Source organism: Centruroides vittatus, unplaced genomic scaffold (genome assembly GCF_030686945.1).
Source record: "Centruroides vittatus isolate TY-2023 unplaced genomic scaffold, ASM3068694v2 scaffold_149, whole genome shotgun sequence".
In the NCBI taxonomy this organism is placed as follows: Eukaryota; Metazoa; Arthropoda; class Arachnida; order Scorpiones; family Buthidae; genus Centruroides; species Centruroides vittatus.
This window is the reverse complement of record NW_027122681.1, coordinates 1,961,783-1,986,640: the sequence shown is the minus strand read 5'-3', so window position 1 is coordinate 1,986,640 and position 24,858 is coordinate 1,961,783. Positions and strand designations below refer to the sequence as shown.

The 24,858-nt window shown below is 32.9% G+C and overlaps 1 protein-coding gene across 1 annotated transcript; it reads left to right on the top strand.

Moving 5' to 3' along the window:
* Positions 1-48: 48 nt before the first annotated feature.
* Positions 49-24,855, top strand: LOC136987292 (vesicle transport protein SFT2A). Its single transcript, XM_067285005.1, has 7 exons — positions 49-276; positions 10,840-10,926; positions 20,134-20,216; positions 20,297-20,378; positions 20,451-20,486; positions 21,968-22,056; positions 24,686-24,855. Exons 1-7 carry the CDS (start codon positions 211-213, stop codon positions 24,723-24,725), a joined length of 483 nt encoding a protein of 160 aa, XP_067141106.1. The 5' UTR covers positions 49-210; the 3' UTR covers positions 24,726-24,855.
* The last annotated feature ends 3 nt before the right edge of the window (positions 24,856-24,858 follow it).

The following is a 24,858-nucleotide window of genomic DNA, read 5'->3' as shown; positions in this document are numbered from 1 at the left end:
AATACGAAATTAATAATAATATATTTCGTTTATTTTTCTAATGTTATGTAAAGACGCCATCACGTGACAGTTTGATGAACTAAGGGGGATAAGTGATTCGTGGATCCCAGCATGAGAAGTGGCAGTAGAGATTATTTTTGATTTAACTCTGAAATTTATTTCTCATGTTTATTTCTTATTAATTGTTCGTAAAAGATTACTTAGGCTGACATGGATAAGTTAAAGAAAGCTTTGAGTGGAGACGACGGCGACGAAGAACAGGGAATTGTCACACAGGTAACGTAATCAAAACAATTTTAGAACAAAATAACAGTTTAATACGTTACAAGTATAATCGACGGTACCAATTCAGCTCCGAATGACGCCTTTAGGACCGTATCAGAGGCGTAGACTAAGCCATAGGAGCAAAAAAAAGTCAAAAGGAACTCGTGGTCTGCACGTGACCCTTCGCGGCATCTAGGGGGGTGTAAAATTTGGAGGGTTTCAAAGTCCCTCATTCAGAACGGCAGTGTTACCTGATCGACTAATATAACAGAAAATCGGTAGTTTGAACCCAAAAGTATCTTGACGTAAGAATTTCACTTTAAAATCTGAAAAACCATTACATAAATTAATGCAAATTTAATATATCTTTAAAAATTAAAGGGTTAATGTTACCCTTGGTGCCAAGATGACGGCTCATCTCTGATTCCAGCAAAGAAACAGTGGGACGCATGTTCTAACCTAACCTAACCTATTCTAATAATTTGGTTGCTAATAATTATGGTAATTTATTAGAACAGATTAAGTTAGGTTAGAACGTGCGTCCCACTGTTTCCTTGCTGGAATCAGAGATGAGCTGCTGTCTTGGCACCAAGGGTAACATTAACCACGATGGTGACTGTTTTGCTAAATAATTAAAGTAACTCGCTTAACCATTATTCGAGTAAATCCTTTTATTCAAATGAACCCTTATTTGTATCATTTTCTTCTATACTGGGTCTTTTGGTCGTGATCAGTTTTGAACAAATTCGTGGAGGTAGTTTGTTTCTGAAAAAAAGCTTAATATTTCAATATTGACCAAATTATCTGGCAATCACGTGTTTTACCACATATAGATCGTTCATTAATCTGTTCGCTATTACAGCATCCACAGCAAGAGCGAATTGATAGTTTCTATAAGCAAAATTTACTTGTTTTGTGGAAGCTGTCGTGTTAGTTTGTTGAATGCTCGACAGTCTTTCGGGTCATCGAGACTGTTGACCTCAATGGTAAAACAGCGCCGATGTCACTAGTCTCAGTGGCGAGCTCGACAGTCCATTTAGAAACGTTGTTTTCTCATCATTGAATCAACCACTGAATATAGAAATGTACACTGTTAAAAGTTAATTCAGAAGATTAACTGCAGTGTAAGTGCAGTAGTATATGTCATGGTATAGAACCGTGAGTGGCTAGCTGTAAATTTTGCAGTGTTTTGATAATAGAGTATTTATATTATATTTGATGCGTTCTGTTTGGGATAATAAACATATATATAAAAATTTCAAATAATTATATAAAATAGCAAATTTTTGGTGGGTTCAATTTTTACATCCTGTTTTCTGAGAATTACAGTATCACATTTTGCTTTTTATGGTTCTATATGTACGATATGTATAAAAATACGTACACACACCTATATCATTTTCAGATATTTTTTTTATTCTTTCCTGTGCTATTCATACATATATCTTACCTTTATTTCCTATTCAACATTCCTCCATGGGCTTTTCATATATCTTTCTTCTAGGTAGGCTGACCATAACATTTACAATCCAACTGGAGACACATTTCATAATAATGGAAAATGGTGTCTAAAACTGATTGAATTTTGGTTACTTTTTAAAAATTTATTTATTTATTGATCTATAAATTGGTGCTACTATGTTGCATGTTTGTGAAATTACACTATTCAAAGATTGATTCTATGATTAAATGACAAAACAGGGGACAGTCCCTGGAAATTGAATGTTTGGTTACCCTATTCTAGGTCTTTCTGAATTTTTTTTTTGGCATTTCATGGCTATTCTTGATTTCTTTGACAATCCATATTCGATCATTCAGATATACTTTAGATTACTCCCTATGAAATTTCAGGATTTTGAGTATATATATCTGAACTCGGGACTGAGATGAGTTCAACGGTACCCTACTTTTGGATTGGAGAAATAAAAGTAAAAAAGTTATCATATATTTTCTGCGATGGTGGATGATCAGGATGATTGGATGTGCGTCACTCTCTCCGCTAAGCCTACCGCGTGTTTAACAGGCAGTCTGGCAAGTTGGCCAAATATGCCTTCAACAGAGGCAGATGTTGATCCACGAGCACGCTGATCATTGCAGTTGGAGTTAAGTCCTTTTCGCACGCCCTTGCGCTTTTCAACCTTGGGGCCTACGGCCCCTCAGCTGCTGAGATACTCGCGGTCGGCTAGTACTATGCACCGCTTTCGCAGCTTTTCCAACAAACCTAACCTATTCATCTGGAAGATGACCATAGTTTGACATCATGGTTTGCAGACTTTATCGCAAGATGGCAGTACTAGCAACTATGGTGCCGTCTGCATGATAGCATTAAAAAAGTATGACGACTTTCTTATGTTTTGTCTCCGGTCCAAAAGTAGGGTACCATTGAACTCGTCTCAGTCTCTTGAGTTCAAATATATACTCAGTCCTGAAATTCCATAGGGAGTAATCTATAGTTCAGCCGATCATTCTTCTCATGTCCGTACCATATTGTCTGTGTCTTTTTATTTCATTAATAATTAATTTCTAAGTATAAATATTCTTATAATTAAAAAAGAAAGATTTTACATTATACTTTTATTTATTTCTGTAAGGAGAATCTCAAAATCAGAGTACAAAGTTGTAAAGAATCTATTCTCATATTGTAGATTTCATTATGATTTATTATTGCCGAATTTTTTGTAATTACCTATACAGTAAATCCTCTACTTACGAACTTAATCCGTTCATAGCGGTCGAAAAGTTCGTAACTCGAAAAGACGATGTTTGGCGCAAAAACTCAAATACAATGTTGTTTTTACAATTATGTAATGTTTAGGCTACTTGAATAATGTTGAATTAAGATTGTTAAAGGGAAGTATAAATTCAAATCAATCACATGTACATTATTTATTAAAATTACTCATTTAAAACAATTACAAATGTACATATGTATGTACTGTAAATGTTTTTAACGTAAAACTTCAAAAATAAACTTGACTGTACATAAAAAATAACAAATAGTAAACAACTGACACCACACACAATTGACACACAACTACAGTCCAAACTCAACTAAGAGACTCTCACCTACCTCTCACGCTTAGAGTACCTAGATATCAGAGTAGCGACACACGAGTCATCGCCACCATGTTCTGTCGACTGTCATCACGTGGTCTACGGGTTTACATTAAGAAATGATGATTTTTTTAGTTTAATAAAGCATTTTTACGAATAAAATGCTTTATTAAACTAAAAAAATCGTTATTTTCTAGGTACTCTACTCACGCTTGTGTTAACCCGCCATCTGTCGGCTTTGTTCGTAAGTTGAATGTTCATAAGTAGAGGACTGCCTGTATTATAAACTTCTTTCAGCTATTGCTATAATAATCTGTGTATTTTAAAAATCTATCACATCAAACAAAGAGAGAAAAGTTTTCATAGAGGTTAAGTGCTGTTACAGCTGAGTAATAAAGTGTAAAGTGATCTAATGTCTGCTTTATATATTGATTACAAAATCATTTAGCATAAAGTTGCAACAAAATTACTTTTAAGATAAATCAAATACGGTAATACCTCAGTTTTTGTCGATTTTTTCGCGAAAAATTTCTCTGTTTTCGTCAACATGCCCACACGATCTCTGTTAATTTTGCAAAAAGAAAGGGCTTAAATACTTGGACTTATGCATATAGACTTAAATACTAATAAAAATATTATTTTACATAAAAATATCATTCAAATCATCCACAAATTTTACTTTAAATAGAATTATCGATTATTATCTATTGGGTTGTTCGGAAAGTTTGTAGCGATTTTTAAGAGAAATAAAAGAAATTGTTTTAATACTAAAAATATACTTTTATTCCATTATGTATGCGCCATTGTTTTTAATGACGTGTTGCCATCTATGGGGCAGCTTCATGATACCCTCTTCGTAGAACTTTCCAGTTTTTTCCGCGAAAAACTGATCCACGTGGTTTTTGCAAGCTTCCAAAGTATCAAAGTTTTTATCATGAAGGGAATTTTGTAGAGAACGGAACAAATGGTAGTCCGACGGGGCAAGGTCGGGTGAGTAAGGGGGGTGGGGTAAAACATCCCAGCCTAGTTCCAATAATTTTTGGCGTGTTCGTAAAGACGTGTGAGGTCTGGCATTATCTTGGTGAAACACAATGCCTTTTCTATTGGCCAGTTCCGGACGTTTTTCTTTAATTGCCATGTTCAGCTTATCCAATTGGGAACAATACTTATCAGAATCAATTGTTTGATTCTGTGGAAGCAGCTCATAGTACAGGATTCCTTTCCAATCCCACCAGACAGTGAGCATGACCTTCTTTGGATGAAGACCGGCCTTTGGAGTTTTTAATGGTGATTCATTTTTCTTACCCCACGATCGTTTTTGGCTGATGTTATAAATGATCCACTTTTTATCACCTGTCACTAAACGCTTCAGAAAAGGGTCATTTTCATTTCGTCTTTCAAGAGAATCACAAATGGAGATGCGATCCAGTAAGTTTTTTTCCGTTAAGTCGTGAGGTATCCAAATGTCATAACGATTCACGTATCCGAGCTTCTTTAGATGTTTAAATACAGTACTGTTTGATGACTTCACTATGTCTGCAATCTCTCGAGTTGTGTAATGAGGGTTTTCATCCAATAATGCTTTGATCTGGTCCTCTTCAATAACAGGAGGTCTTCCTGAGCGAGGAGCATCTTTAAGGCTGAAATTACCCGTTTTAAATTTTGCAAACCACTTTCGAATAGTTGATTCTGATACAGCACTCCCACCATAAACATCACATATCTTTTTTGCTGTTTGTACAGCATTTTTGCGTTTACGAAAAAAGAAAAGAAACAAGTGTCGATAATGCACGTTGTTCGCATCCATTTTTGCAATGAGCCAAATTAAACGCCATTTGAATAATCTTAACGGTTTTTTTGTAACGGACGCGTCTCAAGGTCATTTATTGTAATATTCATTGGTTTGTACAATTCTAATCATTTTTGCGTCAATCGGTGTCTCAACTGTCGGCTATCAAAAATCGCTACGAACTTTCCGAACAACCCAATAAAAATTTTTTTGAAATCAAAGGTAATTTAATGAGAGAATTCTTTGAAACATTACAATTTTGTATCTTATATCAAGAATGCATTCATATAAAAATTATAAAATCCAATATAAATTTAGTTATTTTTAAATATTATTAAGAAACTGTCTATGTGGACTTTCTTTAGACGTATTAGTGGCATACGAATTTGTTTTTATAATCCTACTTACAAGTCATGTGAATAAACTATCAGTTACCAAGTGTTTGCAGAACTTTTTCAAGTAATTTCTTTAATGTTGGAGGGATCCTCAAACTATTATACATGTAATTAATGGATTAGAGGGGTTTTGCCAAAACTATATCATTGCACACAACAGGAAGTAGAGTCAAAAGTGACTTGCCGTATATGTCATTCTGATAACCGAAAATAAATGTCTTTGTGTTCAGAGTGTTTGCATATTGAGACAGACAAGAATCTCTGCGAAAAGATCGACACTGCCAATGCTTTCATCAGACCGTTGTTGGATACCGAAGATGTGAAGATGCTTTTATTTATTTTTGGTGTTTCGGAAAGTAAGAGTAATTATCACGTAATTAATGGATGGTTCCTTAGTTAAAAGATACACGGAAATATCTAAAATGTCTAATTCAAACTGCTTTTTTTTTTGAAGTAAAACCTTCTCACTTTTTGTTATGTTCAATGAGCTTCTTTAAGCTTTTGCTTAAAAAGTATTAGAGAATTTGGTTATTGTTACCTATGGTTCCAAAATGGCAGCTCGTCTCTGACTCCAGCAAATATAAGAATGGAAACAGTGGGGATGCACGTTCTAACCTAACCTAACCTATTCCAATAAATTACCATAATTATTACCAACAAAATTACTAGAATAGGTTAGGTTAGGTTAGAACGTGCGTCCCCACTGTTTTCTTTCTTATATTTGCTGGAGTCGGAGACAAGCAGCCATTTTGGAACCACAGGTAACATTAACCGAGAATTTTAATAGCTTAACGTAATGATACTTTCAAATTCGTCGAGAATAAGCGAATAGCCTTTATTGAAAGCTTTTCAATTATTTAATTTTTTTCTTAAATTCTTAAGCATATTTTTTCTTATTAACAATATTTAAAAATAAATTTCTATAAAATAAACAAAAGATTTTGTCGATAAATTATTCAAAATCTAACTTTATACGCGTTCATGCATATATGAAAATATTGTATACAAGAATTCTTAAAATAGAATTGATTGTAACTAATGAGTGTTCATTGATCCAGATGGAAAAATCGTCCGTCATAGATGAACCGTGTTCTTCGTGCTCTATTTTGCTTTAAAGTTTATAAAGAAAGTTCATGAAACAATTTTATCTTAAGCTATTAATGATTAAATTAAAGTTATTAAAAACTTTACGATACTCAACACCATTAAAATAATGAAACAAATAAATAACTATTGAAGGGATACCAAAAAACATTTAATTAGAAATGGCGATTTTGTTTATTCTGTTCCGAGTTTTTGCAAATCTTCATGTTTTGAGACTCCCCAAACCCAAAACATAAAAAGAAATGCAAAAAAATTCTGTGTGTGTTGGCATTTATTTTGCTTAATATCTCAGGATGGGGTGAAGATAAAGAAACAAAATTTGGCGTGGTAGTTTATATATAAGGGACGTCGACGTTATTAAAATTTAGTAGCATCGATGCCCCTTATATACAAGATACTGTGATTGTGAAAAGTGAAGGGGATGGAGAGAGAGTGTGGTCGCATGATATATCTTGCGAGGGGTCAGAATTAGTGAAAATTTTACTAGTTGTTAGAATTTAGTGTTTTATAAAACTCATCTCCACCCTCAAAATGAAATCTATTGCTATTTTATAAAAATTAAAAATATATAACAAAATCTCATAATAGATGGCACCATATACAATTTAGTTATTTATTTTGATTAGTAATACAAATGTTATTTGTAAAATAATACACTCAAAAGCCAGGAAAGTTATGCAACTCGTTGCTAAATTTTTTTCGACAGAAAATAGTGTTGGCTGCAGCCTGCACAAGAAGATAATTCGATGTCTAAATTTTTTCTAATGTTAACTAATGTACCATTTGCAGTCGAATACAAAATCATAATCGGCTAGCTGATCAAACTTTACAATAAGTAGACCAAACATTTTATACTCGACACCCTTGAAAACCCCTAAAGTGTATTTTGTGCTCGCTGGTAACTTTGTATGTGAATGCCACTTTCCTGCATGTCGACTAGAAAGATGAGCATGTTATGGGTGGGTTTGAAATTAATTCAAGCAAAAGTAGTCATTGACCTCCTCCTGGATGAGAGGATAGTCCTTGAGTTTTATTGCATTTGCTCTAACCATGTCAAAATGTATAAAGAACAAAATAAATAACAAACTTTCTTCTTTATATATTATATGATTCAAGAATTTTATTTATATAAAATGATAATTTACATATTTTATATAAGCTAAACATCATACATTCTCTTTGAAAAATTTCTATACAGTATTTTTGGTAATTAAGATACAAAAATTTCTTATAAAGAAAATTTATATCTTGAATTAATTAATATATCTTCACTTAGTTAATAGCAAATGAGCCTGGCATTGCTTGGGCAAATGATTTGGATGATTTGGCAAATATTGTACATTTGGAAATTAAGTTATGTCTATCAAAAACAAAAAATCGCATCTAAAATAGAACAGTAGAAGCCATAATCTTCTCCCTCTCCCCCGCAGGGAAATTTCAAAAAATCCTTCTTAGTGTGCATTCTCATTGCGTACCCTGTGTACCAAATTTCACCTCTTTGGGTTCAGCGCTTTGCTCTGGGCGATGAAGAGTCAGTCAGTCAGGACATGTAAATTTTATATATTTAGATTAGTCAATTGTAATTATTTTGTATTTAGCTAAGTGTTAATTTCATTAATTACTAGCTGCATGTGTCTGGTATTACTCGGTCTTTTGAAGGAATAGGAATTGATGAGGTTGGGTTGGGAGACGGTGATAAAAATGATAGGTCAATAAATGTACAGTACATTTTAGTTACTAATGAGTATTTACAATAATAAAACTGCAAAGCAAAAAATTGCTCGGGTTTAAGTTAAAAGGGGTAGTTGGGGACCCCACAATATTTTTCTAGGGTGTTGAAGAATATTCATACCAAATTTGGTGTGGATACATTATAGCGGGATGGACAACCCCGGCCCTCGGCCCGCGTTAATATTTTTTGTGGCCTACATCGCATAAAATACGAATAAATATGTCAATTTCCCAGCCTAAGGAAGTCTGTAGCAAAAATTCAAATGTTATTTTCTGCAGCTTATGTATGTGAATAGTGTTCCTCGCAATGAATTTAGTAAAAATTAAAACAAGAAATTGGCTAACAGACTCGCGTCGAAACTAATTTAAAACTAGCAGCGACTAATATTCAATCGATATATTACGTTTACGTCGGTTTCGGAAGCTAAATTAAGTATACCTATGCTAATTTATAATTATATACGAATAAATAATTGTGATTTAGCGGCATTTCTTTTTTCTCTTTTCTCTTGTGTCATTTCAAAAGTTTTGAAATGCAACCCTTACATAGAAAAAGGTTGTCCATCCTTGCATTATAGAATCATTTACCTAACATACATTTGTACTTATTTTGACTTTTATATATATATAGATATGAGTATTTTATATCTTTACAATTTCTTATTACTTGATATTTTGTATGTAATGGCGTAAAGATATGAATTTCTTTTAAAAAAATTTAAATTTAAAATTAGTTAAAAACATTTCTTTTACCGAATTTTATATTTTAAAATGCAGTTGTTCAATGTCACACCACTATATTACTACGTTAGCTGATAAGGATTGATATATATTTCGGTTATCTGTAATATATCTCGAGCAGAAACACGTGCCAAAATGACTAGTATTTGCGATTATAATAAAAGTAAGAGATATCGTATTTACATTTTATATTTATTTTAATGTATACAATAATTTATACATAATTTTTGGATAAAGTTTAATATAAAACGTTATTCAAACAAAAAACTTCATAGTCTATTTATTATTTTTCACTAAACAAATAGGTTAAATATATATTTATTTATTTTTAGTAACACTATTTGTTTTTCTGCAAAGTTTTTCAATTAAAAGAAATTTATTTTTAAGAAGGAAAACTTTATTTAATTTTCATCTCAAATATATTTTCTAAGCACATTGCATGAGTCTGAGATGTAAGAATAAAAGTGAAACTCTAGAATCAATTTTAGTAGGATCTGATGATGGGATGTGTTGGCCTGTTTTATTCTTTCAAATATATTTTACTAGCAGGTAGGTCCAACGTTGCTCGGGCAAAAGTAACGATAGCAAAGATTAAGATTATTGCATTATAGTCAACCTTACCCGTTTTCACAGAATGCAAGAATTGGGTCCCCCTGTTTTCGGTCTAATTAGAGAATTTTTAGATGGGTCTAAAAATATGTTCGATTTCCCACAAAAAGAAAAAAACTGCATCTGCGTCTTGCACAGTTGCTTTCTCTTGACACTTCCATTGTTACTTGACACTTCCATTGTTACTTGACACTTCCATTGTTACTTGACACTTTCATTGTTACTTGACACTTCCATTGTTACTTGACACTTCCATTGTTACTTGACACTTCCATTGTTACTTGACACTTCCATTGTTACTTGACACTTCCATTGTTGACACTTTCATTGTTACTTAACAATTCCATTGTTTGACACTTCCATTGTTACTTAACACTTCCATTGTTGACACTTCCATTGTTACTTAACACTTCCATTGTTGACACTTTCATTGTTACTTAACAATTCCATTGTTGACACTTCCATTGTTACTTAACACTTCCATTGTTGACACTTCCATTGTTACTTAACACTTCCATTGTTGATGGAAGTGTTAAGCCTTAATCCTGTCCCTCTCCCCCGTGGGAAGGAATTTCAAAAAATCCCTTCTTAGTGTGCGTTCTTGTGACGTACCCTAACTGTGTACCAAATTTCAATTTTGAACTCCTAACCATTTGTGCTCTGTGCTGATTATTATTATCAACTCATCTCGATTATATATATAGATTCATACTATAATTTTTAATTAATGCCAGTTAATTAACACTATAATATACTTCTTATCTAGTCTTGATATATATGTGTGAGCACTATGTTGACCTCTTTATTCATAGTCCAGTTAATTAACTTATGTCTTGTATTTTGCAGATTGATCTCGATTATTAGATAATCGTATTCAGTCTGAAAACTATAGGCCAAATTTAATAAAATTTGGCTTAGAGTTAACCAGAAGGTATTAAAGTTCTCGCGAGATGATGACTTTTCTCTCTCTAGATCAAATTTTATTAATACTTAGCAAAAAAAATTACAAACAAAACTTGTCTGATCTATTTTCGTGGGCTAATTTAAATTATAGAGTTCAGAATGATGACGATTGTGTATTTAGAATATGAAATATATATTTTATAGTTTTATAGGTTCTAGAAAAACTAAATTCTTATTACTGTTTTACAGATCAGAGATTCTTCGACTTTGAGTTGGTCGACAAGAATAAAAGGATTCGTAATTTGTTTTGTTCTTGGTTTTGTCTTTTCACTTTTGGTAAGTTTTTTTTTTTTAATTTGTTTAATACATTCAATGAAATTTTAATTCTGCATTTTAGTTTTGTGTTAATAGAATTATTTTAAATTTTCTGTTTAAATAATCCAGACGTTTGATTACAAAGATTGCACAATTTGTCTGCAGCATTTTAATTACGAAGTATTTGTAATATAGGAAGTTTATCAAGTTTCCTATAAGAACAATTTGTTCAAAACGACATTTGCCTTATGAAACACCTTGATTTCGTAAATTGTATTCAGTGGATGTGTTTCAGGACCTCTTCTATAGTATGGAATTATACAGGGTGTTTCAAAACTCATGGGCAAAAATTTAAGGGGTGATAGAAAACATCTAAACAAGCAATTTTCACCATACAATGCATGGGTGGAGAGCAAGCGGTGAACCGCTAGGAGGTATTACTGTCACATGAAAGAACCAAACACCAAACACCATGCATGTCAGCCTTTTCCCGATTACTGTACGTTGCCATGCCTTCTGAAATCCACGGTAGAAATGGCGATGTGTAAGAAATGCTTTATGCTTTCCATTACAGTGCCGTCTAGCGGTTCAGCGCTTGCTCTCCGCCCATGCATTGTATGGTGAAAATTGCTTGTTTAGATGTTTCTTATCACCCGTTACATTTTTGCCCATGAGTTTTAAAACACCCTGTATATCCTGAATATAATACAAATGATTTTGATAGGTATGTCTGGCTATTGGACAGCAGTAGAATGAACAAGAAATAGATACCACTTTAACTTGATATTGTGAGTTGTCTATACATGTTCAGTTCCTTAACCAACAGATTAGTAGTGATTCAGAACTTGGAAGCGTATTGTTAAACATTTATATCCGGTACCTTTCTGTACTTGTAATTCTCTTTTGTTCTTCCGCATTTATGATATATTCCGCATATTATACTGAATATTTCCTGTTGAATTTAAATTTGTTTTCACTCATTTTTCAGCATGACAGACAGAAAGGAAAAAGAGGATATACAAAAGCTCTTTAATGCAGCAGAGTAAATACACACTTGAACTAAATAGTGAACTGCTTCGAGAAAGCACTGACAGAATGACGTCGTGTAAAGGCATGTCAACACATTTGCTATTCATCGAATATCAAGCAAACATTCATATTGTCCATTCACACATGTATTTTCTTGTTTTTGGTCATCACTGTTACCGTTTTAGTCTCTTACACTTTTCTACTCTTTTATTTTTGAGTTTAGTTAATTTTTTTTAAAAATTTGGTTTATACTTTAAATATTTAGTTAATTTTACTCTCCTAGCTGTTATATATAACAGGGAAAGTATGGTTATCAGTCAAAACATGGTCCTCCCCAAGATTTTTACATTTTTGGACTCGGAACACCTTGAAATATCAAGAAATGCAAAAAAATTCGGGAATAATTTCTGTATGTATGGATATTAGTGTGTATGAGAATTGTCCATTTTCAGATGTCGGACAAACATTCATTGTTTCCACAACAAACTTATGCTTAATCATATATATATATATATATACATATGTGTTTGCCAAGTGACAAACACTTCAGCAAATACCAAATGTGTGGACATGCCTCTTAGACTAGGTAAGTCAGCTGCTTCACTAAAATGCTGCAGTGCTCTTGTTCACTGAATGTACTCTATGAAATAAAGGCAAGCCTTGTTTTGGACTAATTATAGGAAACTTAGTAAGTTAGGTATCACAATGCAGTTTCCAGGACTGACTGAAGGAAGTAATACAATGCTGAAATTAAATTCGGTAACATAGAGTTAGATAACTTGTCATTAGTTAGATGCTGGGATGTTAGACAGACAAATTGATTGATCAGCATAGTCTATAAATTACTAGATTTGCTTCTATAATTTATATTTACATGTAAAATTTCAAATGTTTCTTTACATTGACACACTGCAAAATTTTAATCTGACATTCATCAGATTGCAAGTTTGAATACAGGTATACCTCGAGTCACCTCGTTTCAAGTTACATCGTTTGTCAAAAAAGTATATGAAAAATAAAAATGAAGTTTAAGTCATTTTATTCGACTTTACATCCGTCTGCCACAAATATTGAAGTCGTAATATCACTAGAAAAGCGTTAAAAGCACATAAAATCATATTAAAATATGTACATTTACAGTAAACGTTAGTATAAGCATCATAAATCCTAGAGAACAAAACATGAAAATATCTGTGTTTCTGTGTTGTCGTCGTATTTAGCAATTTTTAAGTGCTCATTATTGGCATTTTCCACCGTAGTTTTGACTTAAGTCGTAACTACACAAGTAAATTTGACTTACGTTGCCTCTTCTGGAACCAATTACCAACGTAAGGCGAGGTATACCCTTTTTTACTGAAGTTTTATGCACTATTAACAGTTATTATTATTATTTTATCATTAAAACTTTATGAAAATCCATTAATACAGTTTTCCTACATGGAAATTTTTTTATACTTATCAGTTTCAATTTATTATTTTTATGGTAAATACATTAAATGTAGAATAATATACGACTACCTAATTTACTATTAAGTTATATAAAAGAATTATTTTAATTTAAACTCGTAATAAATGCCGATTTAAATTCTCAGAAATAGCACGATGACGAACAGAAAATATTTGCTTATTTGTAATTCTTTTGCTATGAATTGCTTGGATTAAAAGCAATGCAAAGATGATAATACACATAAAATATTTTTTTTCTAAATTTCAACATAGTATTATTTAATTTACTTTTATTTTAATTGACTTGTAAACTACTAAATATTTTTGAAATTTAATATTTTAAAGTGGCAGTTAATGTAATCTTCAACGAAAACGACGATGAATCACTAAAACAGTATTCTATGACTCGTGACCTTGATGAGATTAATTTATTATTCACACAGGATAAAAACAAAAACTTTTTACGAGTTAAAATCAAAAAAATATGAAGCAAAAACTTTGATGAATGAAAATCGTTGTCAATTATTACACAACAAGGAAGTTTACGCGAACTTCCCAGTTACGAATCGTAACAAATTGACAATTAATTGCCAATTTATTACTACAAATCAATCAAAATTTAATTTATTTAATATTTCTTTTAAATTGTTTTTTGTTTTTATTAAAATATTGCTTTAAAGTAATATCTTAACGTGCATCGGTATCAAATTTATTTGGCATCGTTCAAAATTTCTACCTATCAAAGAACACTTATAAATTTATTCCGTTCAAGGTCGCGCTTTTTTTATCAGCGTACCAATTTAGTATCAGAAATAATATACTTCCTAACAATAGTTATATTCAGAAAAGAATATTTGTTTTAAATATTTTAATAATTTTATATTAACGTGAATAACAGTTAAAGGATTTTCATTTAAGTCTTTATGAATGATTATTACCTTACTTTATTAAAGATGTGTTCTATATTTTTATGTTACGTGCTACCAGAGCAAAGGCAATTTAGATAATTATGTTTGTTTCTATTTACATTAAATTATTCACAATATCTGAGAGGACATAATTCTTCAGTTGTGAATAAACTCAGCTTATTCATTAGAATCAAATGTAGTTTTTGGGACAGATGTGATTGGTTTTTTACTTTATATATATATATTTATATACAAAGCGTGCCTTTTGGTGATGAAAATTAGAATTTATTTAATGAGTTCATCTGTTTATATATGAAAAAAGTCATTATATTTTTTAACAGACAGATAAATTATAAATTATTACTGCACTTTTATCTTTATGAATATTTGCCATTTAAATTTGATACAAACTATATTGTACGACAAAGTGATATAAATGCAAATAGATAGTAGAAAAATATGGATTTCATGCAGATTATTTCTACAGGAAATCAACTTGTCAATAATACTGTAGGGTCGAGGCCAAACGGTTCCATTCCCCGAATACCGGGAGTTCGGTTGTGGGTTTGCACCTCGCCAGGACAGGCTGGCTATGTGGAGTATTCTGGGTTTTCTCCGTGTCTGTAATGCCTGAATAGAGGCCAGTTACCCTTAAAAAAAAGAGGCATCCCCCTAGGCAGAAGTAATGTTCAAAATAACACTCAGTCGGTTTAACAAACCACAAAGTTATATTTACAAGACTAATATACAAAATAATACAAAATAACGTTACAACTAATTATGCTCAAAACACTAGTCCAAGCGACAAACGACTATAGTCCGTACAAGTTCGTCGGAAAAACTCCAGACTTAGAAACTCCAGACAAACAGACTTAGAATTAGCAACACCTCTGAGTCAGGAACAAGTTCGTAATAAACCACCGGAGTTCACTTTCACCAGATTTCCGTAACGTCCAAAGAGAGAGCTAGTTAGAACTTTGATAGAAACGGTCCGATCCCATCCGATCCGATGTTCCTGCCGAAACTACTGCTTATATAGCGGCCGGCGTTTGAATCCTCCGCCAATCAAATTCGAATGTTTCTACAACGTCCGGCCAACGGTCACTTTCCGCCAGCCAATCATCCGTCTATCGTCGATTTGAAACACAACGGACCTTTCTAACGGTTCTTCCGTCACGAAAGGTCGTTATATTAAAACAGGGTGGGATTGCTCATCTAGGCGATTCCATACCCTACAGCAGATTGTTGTGTTACTGTAACTTAACAAAACAAACAAACTATAGTGTCGATTATCTGAGATCAACTTCAGAGAGTATTAATTCCAGAATGTGCGAAGTCTTTACAGAATACAATTGTTGACGACCTTCTATAGGCCCACTATTGAGCTATTGCGTTATTTTATTAATTTTTAGTATTATTTATTTATTTTATTCTAAATTCAGTTTTATCAGTACATTGTAGATTACAATGAAAGACTGGTGCTTGTTTTTATCAGTAATAAATTAGACAAATTTTTTCATTATTTCCTATCATTCACACATACTAAATTTCTATGCTTTAATCTTTTTTTCACTTTGTACTAGATTAAAATTAATGTTTTTATTTTATCTAAGATATTTATCTCTCTGTTCTTTCCTGTCGAATGTGTTCGGTTATCCAAAAGTATCGTACCTTAATTATTTTGATAATCGACATGCTACCAGACTCATAATTTTTATATGTATTTAATACACTGTGTACAGAATCAGAATTTTTATTTACAGTACAGTATACCAGTAGTCGGTATCGTAACTAGTCGGCATGTGGTGCAATCACATCGCTGATATATACATGATATATAATCTGCATTAAATTACTTTTGTGTTGCAATGCAAATTATTTGTTTTTGTTACAGTTATAAGGGTATTAGGAATGCTAGTAAAACAAAGAATTATTTTAAATTAATGGCATTGATTGGCCAAATATAAGATGGATATTTAGGAAAAAATTTTAATTAAAAGTTTAACAAAGTAAATTTTAAAAAGGTAAAATGGTAAAATAGAAGAAGCACACTAACAGAACTGGATGTGCCACAATTATTATTGTCCGGAATAGTGGTCATTTTCATCTCAAACAATTATAAACATAAAACTTATATATTTATTAAATGCTTTCCTAATAACTAATATCAAAATATATGCATGTGAAGATCGGGATCTTTATATTGTGAACTTTAACATCTTTATATAATTTTATAATCTTTTAATATCATCTTTATATAATCTTAATCAAAATATTTAACTACATTTTATACAAAAATGGAACAAAGTAGACCAAAAAGGGTTAGTTAATGGGAAATCAACTGATAAAACTTTCTGATAAGATCGGTTTAAACTCGATTCCCACGAGTTGAGTTCCTTGTTAAGATGAGTAAAATTTCTGTGTCACGACTATGTCACCCATCACTTTATTGGTCCAAGAAGATCATCTCCTCTGATGAAATCAAGGAAGGGCCTGCAAAACACCTCTCCATATAAAAAGGGAGTACGATGAGTAAGACAGGAGAAGTTGTTACTTGATTGTGTGTGTGTGTGTGTGTGTGTCCCTGTTCGGATTTACCCATCATCATCAAGCTCCTCCTCCACTGTTCGTCCTCCTCAGACTAGCGTACAATTGGATTGAAATCTAGGACAATTGGATTAATCTACATTTAGACTGAACCCTCGAATCAAAGATATTATATCATCTATCAGACGTTCGCCGATACGATCAGCATATATCCTAAGGTATTTATCCTACCCGCAAATATCTGTAAGCTCTGTCTCTAATCTGTGTAGAATTTACATTCATGGATCGTGAGTCATGTATCTTATCAATTTCTCTGTAAAGTAACCGTTTTGTATCTAATTGGATATATGGGAAAATAAACGGGTATATTTTTATATATAAAAATCTCCGAGTGCGTTCCTTCCGTCATCCTCTCCACTAGCTTCATTCAGGGTCTAACCCATACGTAACTGCTCGCACAATTTTACGATTCTCTGTATCAATCTAAGGATACAGTGGTGTCATCCTGACGCGGTATCAAAGAGATACCGGCCCTACAGTCACAGTGGTGTCCCGGAAGTGGGATCTTGTTTTGAAGAAAATAATCTAACAAAAGAATGGAGGCTCAAGGTGGAGAGAATCCGGGAGGAGGTGCACTTTCAGGATTATCCGGAATGATTCCCTTAACCCCCTCATTTTTGGGCGACACATCAGGATTGCTCATCAGGGACTTCTTTGACTTACTAGACGAAATAGCAAAACTAACTGGATGGACAAAGGTACAAAGTCTCGGCATCGCAAAGTTAAAATTAACGGGCATAGTGAGGGATTTCGCATGGAAGGATGCGCGAATGCGAGCGATTGATACGTACGAGGAATTCAAACGACAAATGATCTTACGCTTTGAGAAAGAACCATACTCTGTTAGACTTCAGAAATTCCATGCATGCATTCAGAAACGCGGCGAGGATGTACAGACGTACGCAGTTCGGCTGCAAGGCCTAGCATCAGAGACCATAATCGAACAGAAAGGGGCCGATGCTCGCGAAACGGAAATAATCAAGTGATGCCAAACTAAAGAGCGAGACGAGCAGCTACTCGCCCAATTTTTAAGCAGTCTCAACGATAGAATTAAAAGAAGGGTGATGTCCAGGGAACCAGATTCCTTTGATAAAGCAGTTAAAGTGGCAATCAGTGAGGAGACTATAGAGCAGCTGACCGGGAAATCACAAGGGATAGTCGGAGCAATAACCAGTCCTGAGGAAGAACACACAAGTAACCTCAAAGCGACGTTAGCTAACATACAAAGCCAATTAAACGAACTAAAATGAAAGGAGAGATCATCGGTGGCGTGGATTCACACATCCAGTAAACAGGGGAAGACAATATTATTCCCCGAGAGGAGGACACGGGTATTCTCGATTTGATTCCTCTGTCAGGGGAGCGCACGGCAGAAGCCGACTGTATCGATCAAACAATCTACCAGACAGATGAAGAAACAACTTCCAACCTAATCTAATTCAAGTGCCATCTCAAAACTCACCACAAGGGAGAATAAACAAAATGAACTGGCGACAGAATAATAGGCGATGGAGGAACAATAATACACACACACATCGACCTCAAAAAAATACCCGATCTGAGACCATAAACTTAAATGTACAAGAAAAAGGAGATGAATTGGGAGCGCAGAATCGAATAGGAGCTAGAATGATAGGCAACAATCTAGAACCTAGTCTATGTTGTTCAATCAACGATTACCCAGCTCGACTAGCGATAGATACTGGTTCCACTGTAACACTTATATCTCAAACCTTTGCTCAGAAAACAACTACAATCAACTTTAATGAAAGTGGAAGAAGAATACTCTTTCAAAGTGTCACGGGACATGGCATCAGAAATGTATGGAGCTATAAGGTTTCGTTTCCAAATAGGACCTTTACAATTCAAATACTCCTGTTATGTAGTAGACAATCAAATACCTCATCCTTTTGACGGTCTCGTTAGGACGAGATATAATTAAGGGCCAAGAACTTCTCATAAATTTAGCAAGAGAGAAAATAATACTTCCAGGAGGAGAGGAAATAGATTTCCAGAAGCCAGAAGTTGAAGACAATGCGATCAATCCAAGAAAATGGGAAACAAACTCGTAAGGGCACATTTATTAACGACCGCCTACTAACTCTATAATTACGAAAACTCGACAAATCTAATATTTCACTAGAATCTATTCCTAGAGAACAAGCAAGAGAGGGTAATCTTGATAACAGGCTGCAATTTGGAAGGTCCGAATACAACTGAAAACCCAAGGGGGCTAAATCTGGACTATAATAGGAGGGTGTTGCAGGACCTTCCAATTCCGCTGTGCCAACCACAGTTTGGTTTGATTTGAAGTGTGGGATCTTGTGCCATTGTGCAAAAGTTTAACTCCTTTGTGTAATCATCCTGGCCTTTTCCTTCTAACGGCTGTATGCAATTTCTGGAGAGTTTTGCAGTATTTGTCACTGTTAATGGTTGTGTGCAGTTTGAGAATTCACACAGCAGTAGGCCTTCACTATCCCAGAACACGGTGGTCATGGTTTTGCAGGTAGATGGTTGAATTTTGAATTTTTGTTTTTATTGGTTTTCATCAGAGAGCATTTTCGGCACCCAGTGAGCCAAAACTTTGTGGAAGTTTAGGTCACATATAATTTTATGAACCCAATTCTTAGGAATGCCAGTCATTGCAGCAATTTCACAAACTTTAATACGACCATCTTCCCTAATCAAACATTTGACAATTGTCATCAGTGTGTGAGGTCCTTGGTCTTCCTCGTTTCTTCTCCAGATCATCATTCAGTTCCATTCGTCCATCTTTAAATTTTTGGCACCAAATTCTGACTTCTTTTTGGCTTAAAACATTCGAGCCATAAACGCCCTGTAATCTGCAATAAATTTTGCTCTGATTAACTCCTTCGGCTTGCAAGCATCTGATAACTCCATGTACTTCCACACTTTGAATAATCTGCGATCTCACACACACACACACACACCATGTTTGTTGCTTCCCAACTCTACTACTATACGCATGAACGTGGCTAGTCATGCATATGGCGTCACTATTGCACATGTGCAGTTTGTATAACAGCCACCTGTACAGTACCTTTAATATCGGACACTCCTCATACATCATAGGTGAAACTCTGATTTTGATTGGCTGCGTGTAACCTTTTTCAATTCCCTTCATTCAGCGTGTACCCTTCATTCCTTCATGTATACATTATATAGAGGCTAACAAAAATTTATATAAATTTTTTGGTATTTTTTTTTCTTTATACAGGGATCATTGTTCTTGTTTTTAAGACATGGACTGTTACTCTTTGGTATCTTTTACACCCTTGGTAATGTTACAGCTCTTTGTAGGTAATTGATATTTTTTTTAATCCTGAAATATATAATAATTTTACAAGTATATAAAGATTAAATAAGATTCTTGATTTCAGTACATGTTTCTTAATGGGACCTATGAGTCAGTTAAAGAAGATGTTTGCTTCTACACGAATAATTGCTACCATTCTTGTTTTGGTAATATATTTTCAAAAATGAACTTGTGATAACCATTACAAAACAAATTTATATTTGCTAAAATATTTTCAGGTTTTAATATTATTGACTATGTTCTCTGCTTTTTGGGTAAGTTACATATTATTACATTACAACTTATTAAATATAATAAAATCTGTTCAGTTGATTAATCAATCTCTATACAGGGTCTTTTGAAAAGAATACTACCATTTTAAATTATTGTAATTATTAGCTGAGAATGTCATAATATACATGAAAACATTGAAAAACCATCTAAGTACAGGTACTCCTCACTTTACGACTGAGTTCCGTTCTGACGACACGTCGTTAAGCGAATTGGTCGATAAGCGAGGAGTTTGCACTGGGAATATAGGATTGTTGTAAAATTGTACAAATTATGCAACAAACTTCAAATTTATTCATAAAAAGACTATTATAGTATGCTATTAGCCTATTATAGTACGCTTGGTGTGCATGTCACCATTCGCCACTGACCGACACTCAAGCTGAGAAAGGGGATTCCCCAAATTGCAGGTCGAAACTCGATTGGTCGTTAAGCAGATAGGTTGTAAAGTGAGGAGTACCTGTATTACATTTGTCCGTTACAATTTCTCAACGAGTGCATCTTGTGTCACATGGCACACGTCGAACCAATACTCAAATTCTTGTTACACTCAACACAGCATATCTGTTTTCACTGCTCCCATGGCAGCTATAATTCCTGAAGATTACTTGTGTTGCACGATGAGCAATTCTGACTTTTTAAACTGCAAAATGCCTTCTCTGTTGCCTAGTTGTCAAGTTCGTTTAGGTGCTTCCTACATGTAGTAGGCAACAAATGGTTTGAATGTTGATGGGAAACAAAACTCTGATGGTTATTCAACTGATTGGGATACATCACATACTTCTCGGGGAATAATTAACATAATTAGAATAATTTAAAATGTTAGTATTCTTTTTGAAGACACTGTATATATTGAATGTACTAATAGGGTAAGAAGGGTGATTTTTCTATAATTATATTAATTAAAATGTAAAAAAATAACATTTAAAATCACATATTTGCTTCAGATAGTACATATTTTTTACACTTGCTCATTAGAAAAAACAAACTGATGTAAAATATGTACTATCCAGTGCCAAATTTTTATATTTTAACCATGTTTTAAGAATATTAATAATTTATTATCATAATTAGAATTTCTTTATGTCTATTTAACTTTGTGTTACTATGCTTCATAGCTCTTAATCTCTCTGATGCTTAATTTTTCATTGTGTTTTTATATATAAACTACTAATCAAAGCTAATTCTTCCTATTTGTTATCAGTTAAATGTTGTAAATTAACATTAAATCTTGCCAACAGTTCCTCCTTTCCTTTATCTGTTCCACAAAAATAATTAATATTTGTATCTATCCTTGGTGTTTGTCTTTGCTTTTCTTTCGTCTGTGCTTCACAGATCTAGCCTTGCGTGGATTTGTCTTTCACTGAGCTGGTCTGTGGGTTCTTATTGTTCTGTGATAAGAATTCTCTTCTTTCTTTGTGTAGAATTTAAGGTTAATTAAATGATGATAAATTTTATTTTTTAGTGGAAAAAGACAGGATTGACGATTTTATTTTGCATTCTACAATTCATGGCAATGACATGGTATTCTCTTTCTTACATTCCATACGCAAGGTAAATTATACATTGTAATCAGTATTATTCGGCATACTAACATTTAATATAGAGTTTGTATCAAATACAAAATTTCTAACAAATAGAAAATATCGTTGTGCTTTTAAAATAGAAAAAACGTTACGGAGATTCAAATTTAAACAAACGTGTATCTTATTATATTAAGAGACGATAATTATTATTACTTTTGACACAAAATCCAAACTATATTAGTGCAATAACAAATGACTTATCACTGGACTGAGTGAGTTGTTAGTCTTTCTTTCCACAATATAAATTTTGAACAGCTGGATGATTAAGGTGGTAGCATATTGCTCCAGGATCAAATCCAGATAGGTCGAAAAACTCCAGGAATTTTTCAGTAGTGGTCCACCCAAACATATTGGGTCCTGTCCCTTACCACTGCCTTATTGTGGGCACTCGTAATGCCCACAAGGCAGAAAAAGTTAAAAAGTAAGAAATAGATATTAAATTATAATAAATTTATATATTTCTAAGTTCATTATTTTTTTTTTAATATGTATTTTAAAAGTTTTAAAGTTGGATTTTGGCTTTAAACTTTATAATTAGTTGTTCATAACTAATTAGTAATAGTACAATTAAATGCTTCACAATGAAGATAAAAATCGTAACTAAACAATAAGTTGATAGAAGTAATAACCATTTTTATGATTTTAAATAAAGCATGCATTTATTTGAAACAAATTTTTCAAGATTTCCCTGCAAATACATAATATTTACTCTTTCAAGCTACTGTTTTTTGTTTTAATATTAAACACTTCACTGACGTCTAAAAAGTAGTGACCCTCAGCTAGACGTAACAACGAATGCATCTTATAAAAAATATGCATTAGACAATACTATTAAACAAGATTTCTTAATTTAGAAGAAAAGGATGAAAAATTTGGAAAGGTTTTACTAGTCAACAGAATATTGTAAAGCAAAGATTTCTATGAAAATGCATAATATTTGTATCCTCGAAACAAAATATTAATCTAGAAATGTATTTCGAACTTCATACAATTATAGGAAACCGAATTTTAAAATTCAGTTTCCCATTTCCTGTATTTTCAAATGGAATAGAATTCTGTAGAATTGGATTGGAAATAATTACTGTTAAATGTCAGCAATTTCCTGTTTTTTTCTCACCTTGTAAAATGCACAAAGATCATTTTATTACTAAAAATTGTTAATCTGTTTTGCTAAATCATTGCTTTCCTATATAGTTCCTGATTTCCCAATCATTTTTACAATTTAATATTTCTCAGTAATATGTATTAGATGTGTTTGTGTAGCATATGATAAGGATGTTTACTTATATCATCTGTAAAAGCCAGTTTGTTAGTTACTTTTGAAGTCTCCAAAAAGAAACAATTGATATAATGCTAATTATTAAAAGAATTAAAAATTTTTGAAACCATTTTGTCTAAAAAAATTCCAAATTTTCAAAGCTTATATCTAAATTATTCAGGGTTTGGTAAAGAGTTTTTTCCAAATTTTTTCTGTAATGTTGCACGAAGGTGAAAAACAGATGTCGTTTCAAACTACAATATTTAATGAAAATACTCTTATTAATTGCATAAAACTAAATTTTTGCCCTCGAATAAATTATTTTTATTAAAAAAAGAAAAGCTTAAGTTCTAACAAGTTGAATTATAGTAATTTCTAATCATATTTAAACATGCTTGTGAGAGAAATTTGATCATTGTCAATGTAGTTCTGTTAGTCTCAGAACATTATATACCGGCGGTTTCCAAAGTTGGTGCTACTACCCCCTGTGGGTAACGAGTAAATCTAGGGGGAGAAAAGCAAGTGGGCGGCATGGGGGACACTGGAGACAGGTTACGGAATGATAACCATAGGCGAGGGTTGGGGTCACTTGACAACCTTTCCCTTTCTTCTGTTAAAATGTGCAAGAAGAAACATTGCCTTTAATGGTTTGCAGATGTGGAGAACATTTTATGATAAGGACACAAGTGAGGTTCATAGAAAAGTTTTTTTAAGAATATTTCCAAAAGTCTTTCTCACACAGGGGAAAATGAGTTAGGTGCATTGGCTGAAAAGTTTGGGAATCATCACTGGTAATTGCAGAATAAGAAATTCTTCTAAATGGGCTATGGAAGCTTTTCTTGATGAAGGCTTCATTCCCCAACTTTCGCCATATTGACTAGCTTTGTTTTAAATCATACTTTTCTCATAATCAATAAAAATGAAGCTGATTAATGTACTCTAGCATGAAACTTATTCTGCTACTGTAAGATTTAACAAGATAATATTCCAATAAATTTTAAAAAATCTGCTGGAATTGTATAAATCTTTGTCCCTATAACTGTAACCTTTATACAGAATGTCTCAGAATAACTTCATTGGTGCATCGCAAAACAAAAGGTCTCCACATATCGTGTATGTCACCTTGTTCAATTTCCACTACAGTTTGGCATCGACAAACTCTCTTCTAACCTTGTGGAGTGCATAATGTACCGACGACTGCAGGACTTATTCTGGGACACCCTGTATTATAAATTTATATGTAAATATGGCCATTTGAATATAATTTTTCTGAATGGATGAACGGGCAGTGTTTGATTTGTTAACATTATTTTAAAATATGAATATATTTTCATTACAGAGATGCAGTAAAGAAATGTTTCGAATCGTGCATCAGTTAACTTATCAAGGAGCTACGACCGGAAGTATTTTCTATCAAAAGAATTTTATAATAATTAATATTTATATAAAAAATTGTTATTAATATTGTTAATATTATGACGATAAATATGAGTCAAAAGATATATTTAATTA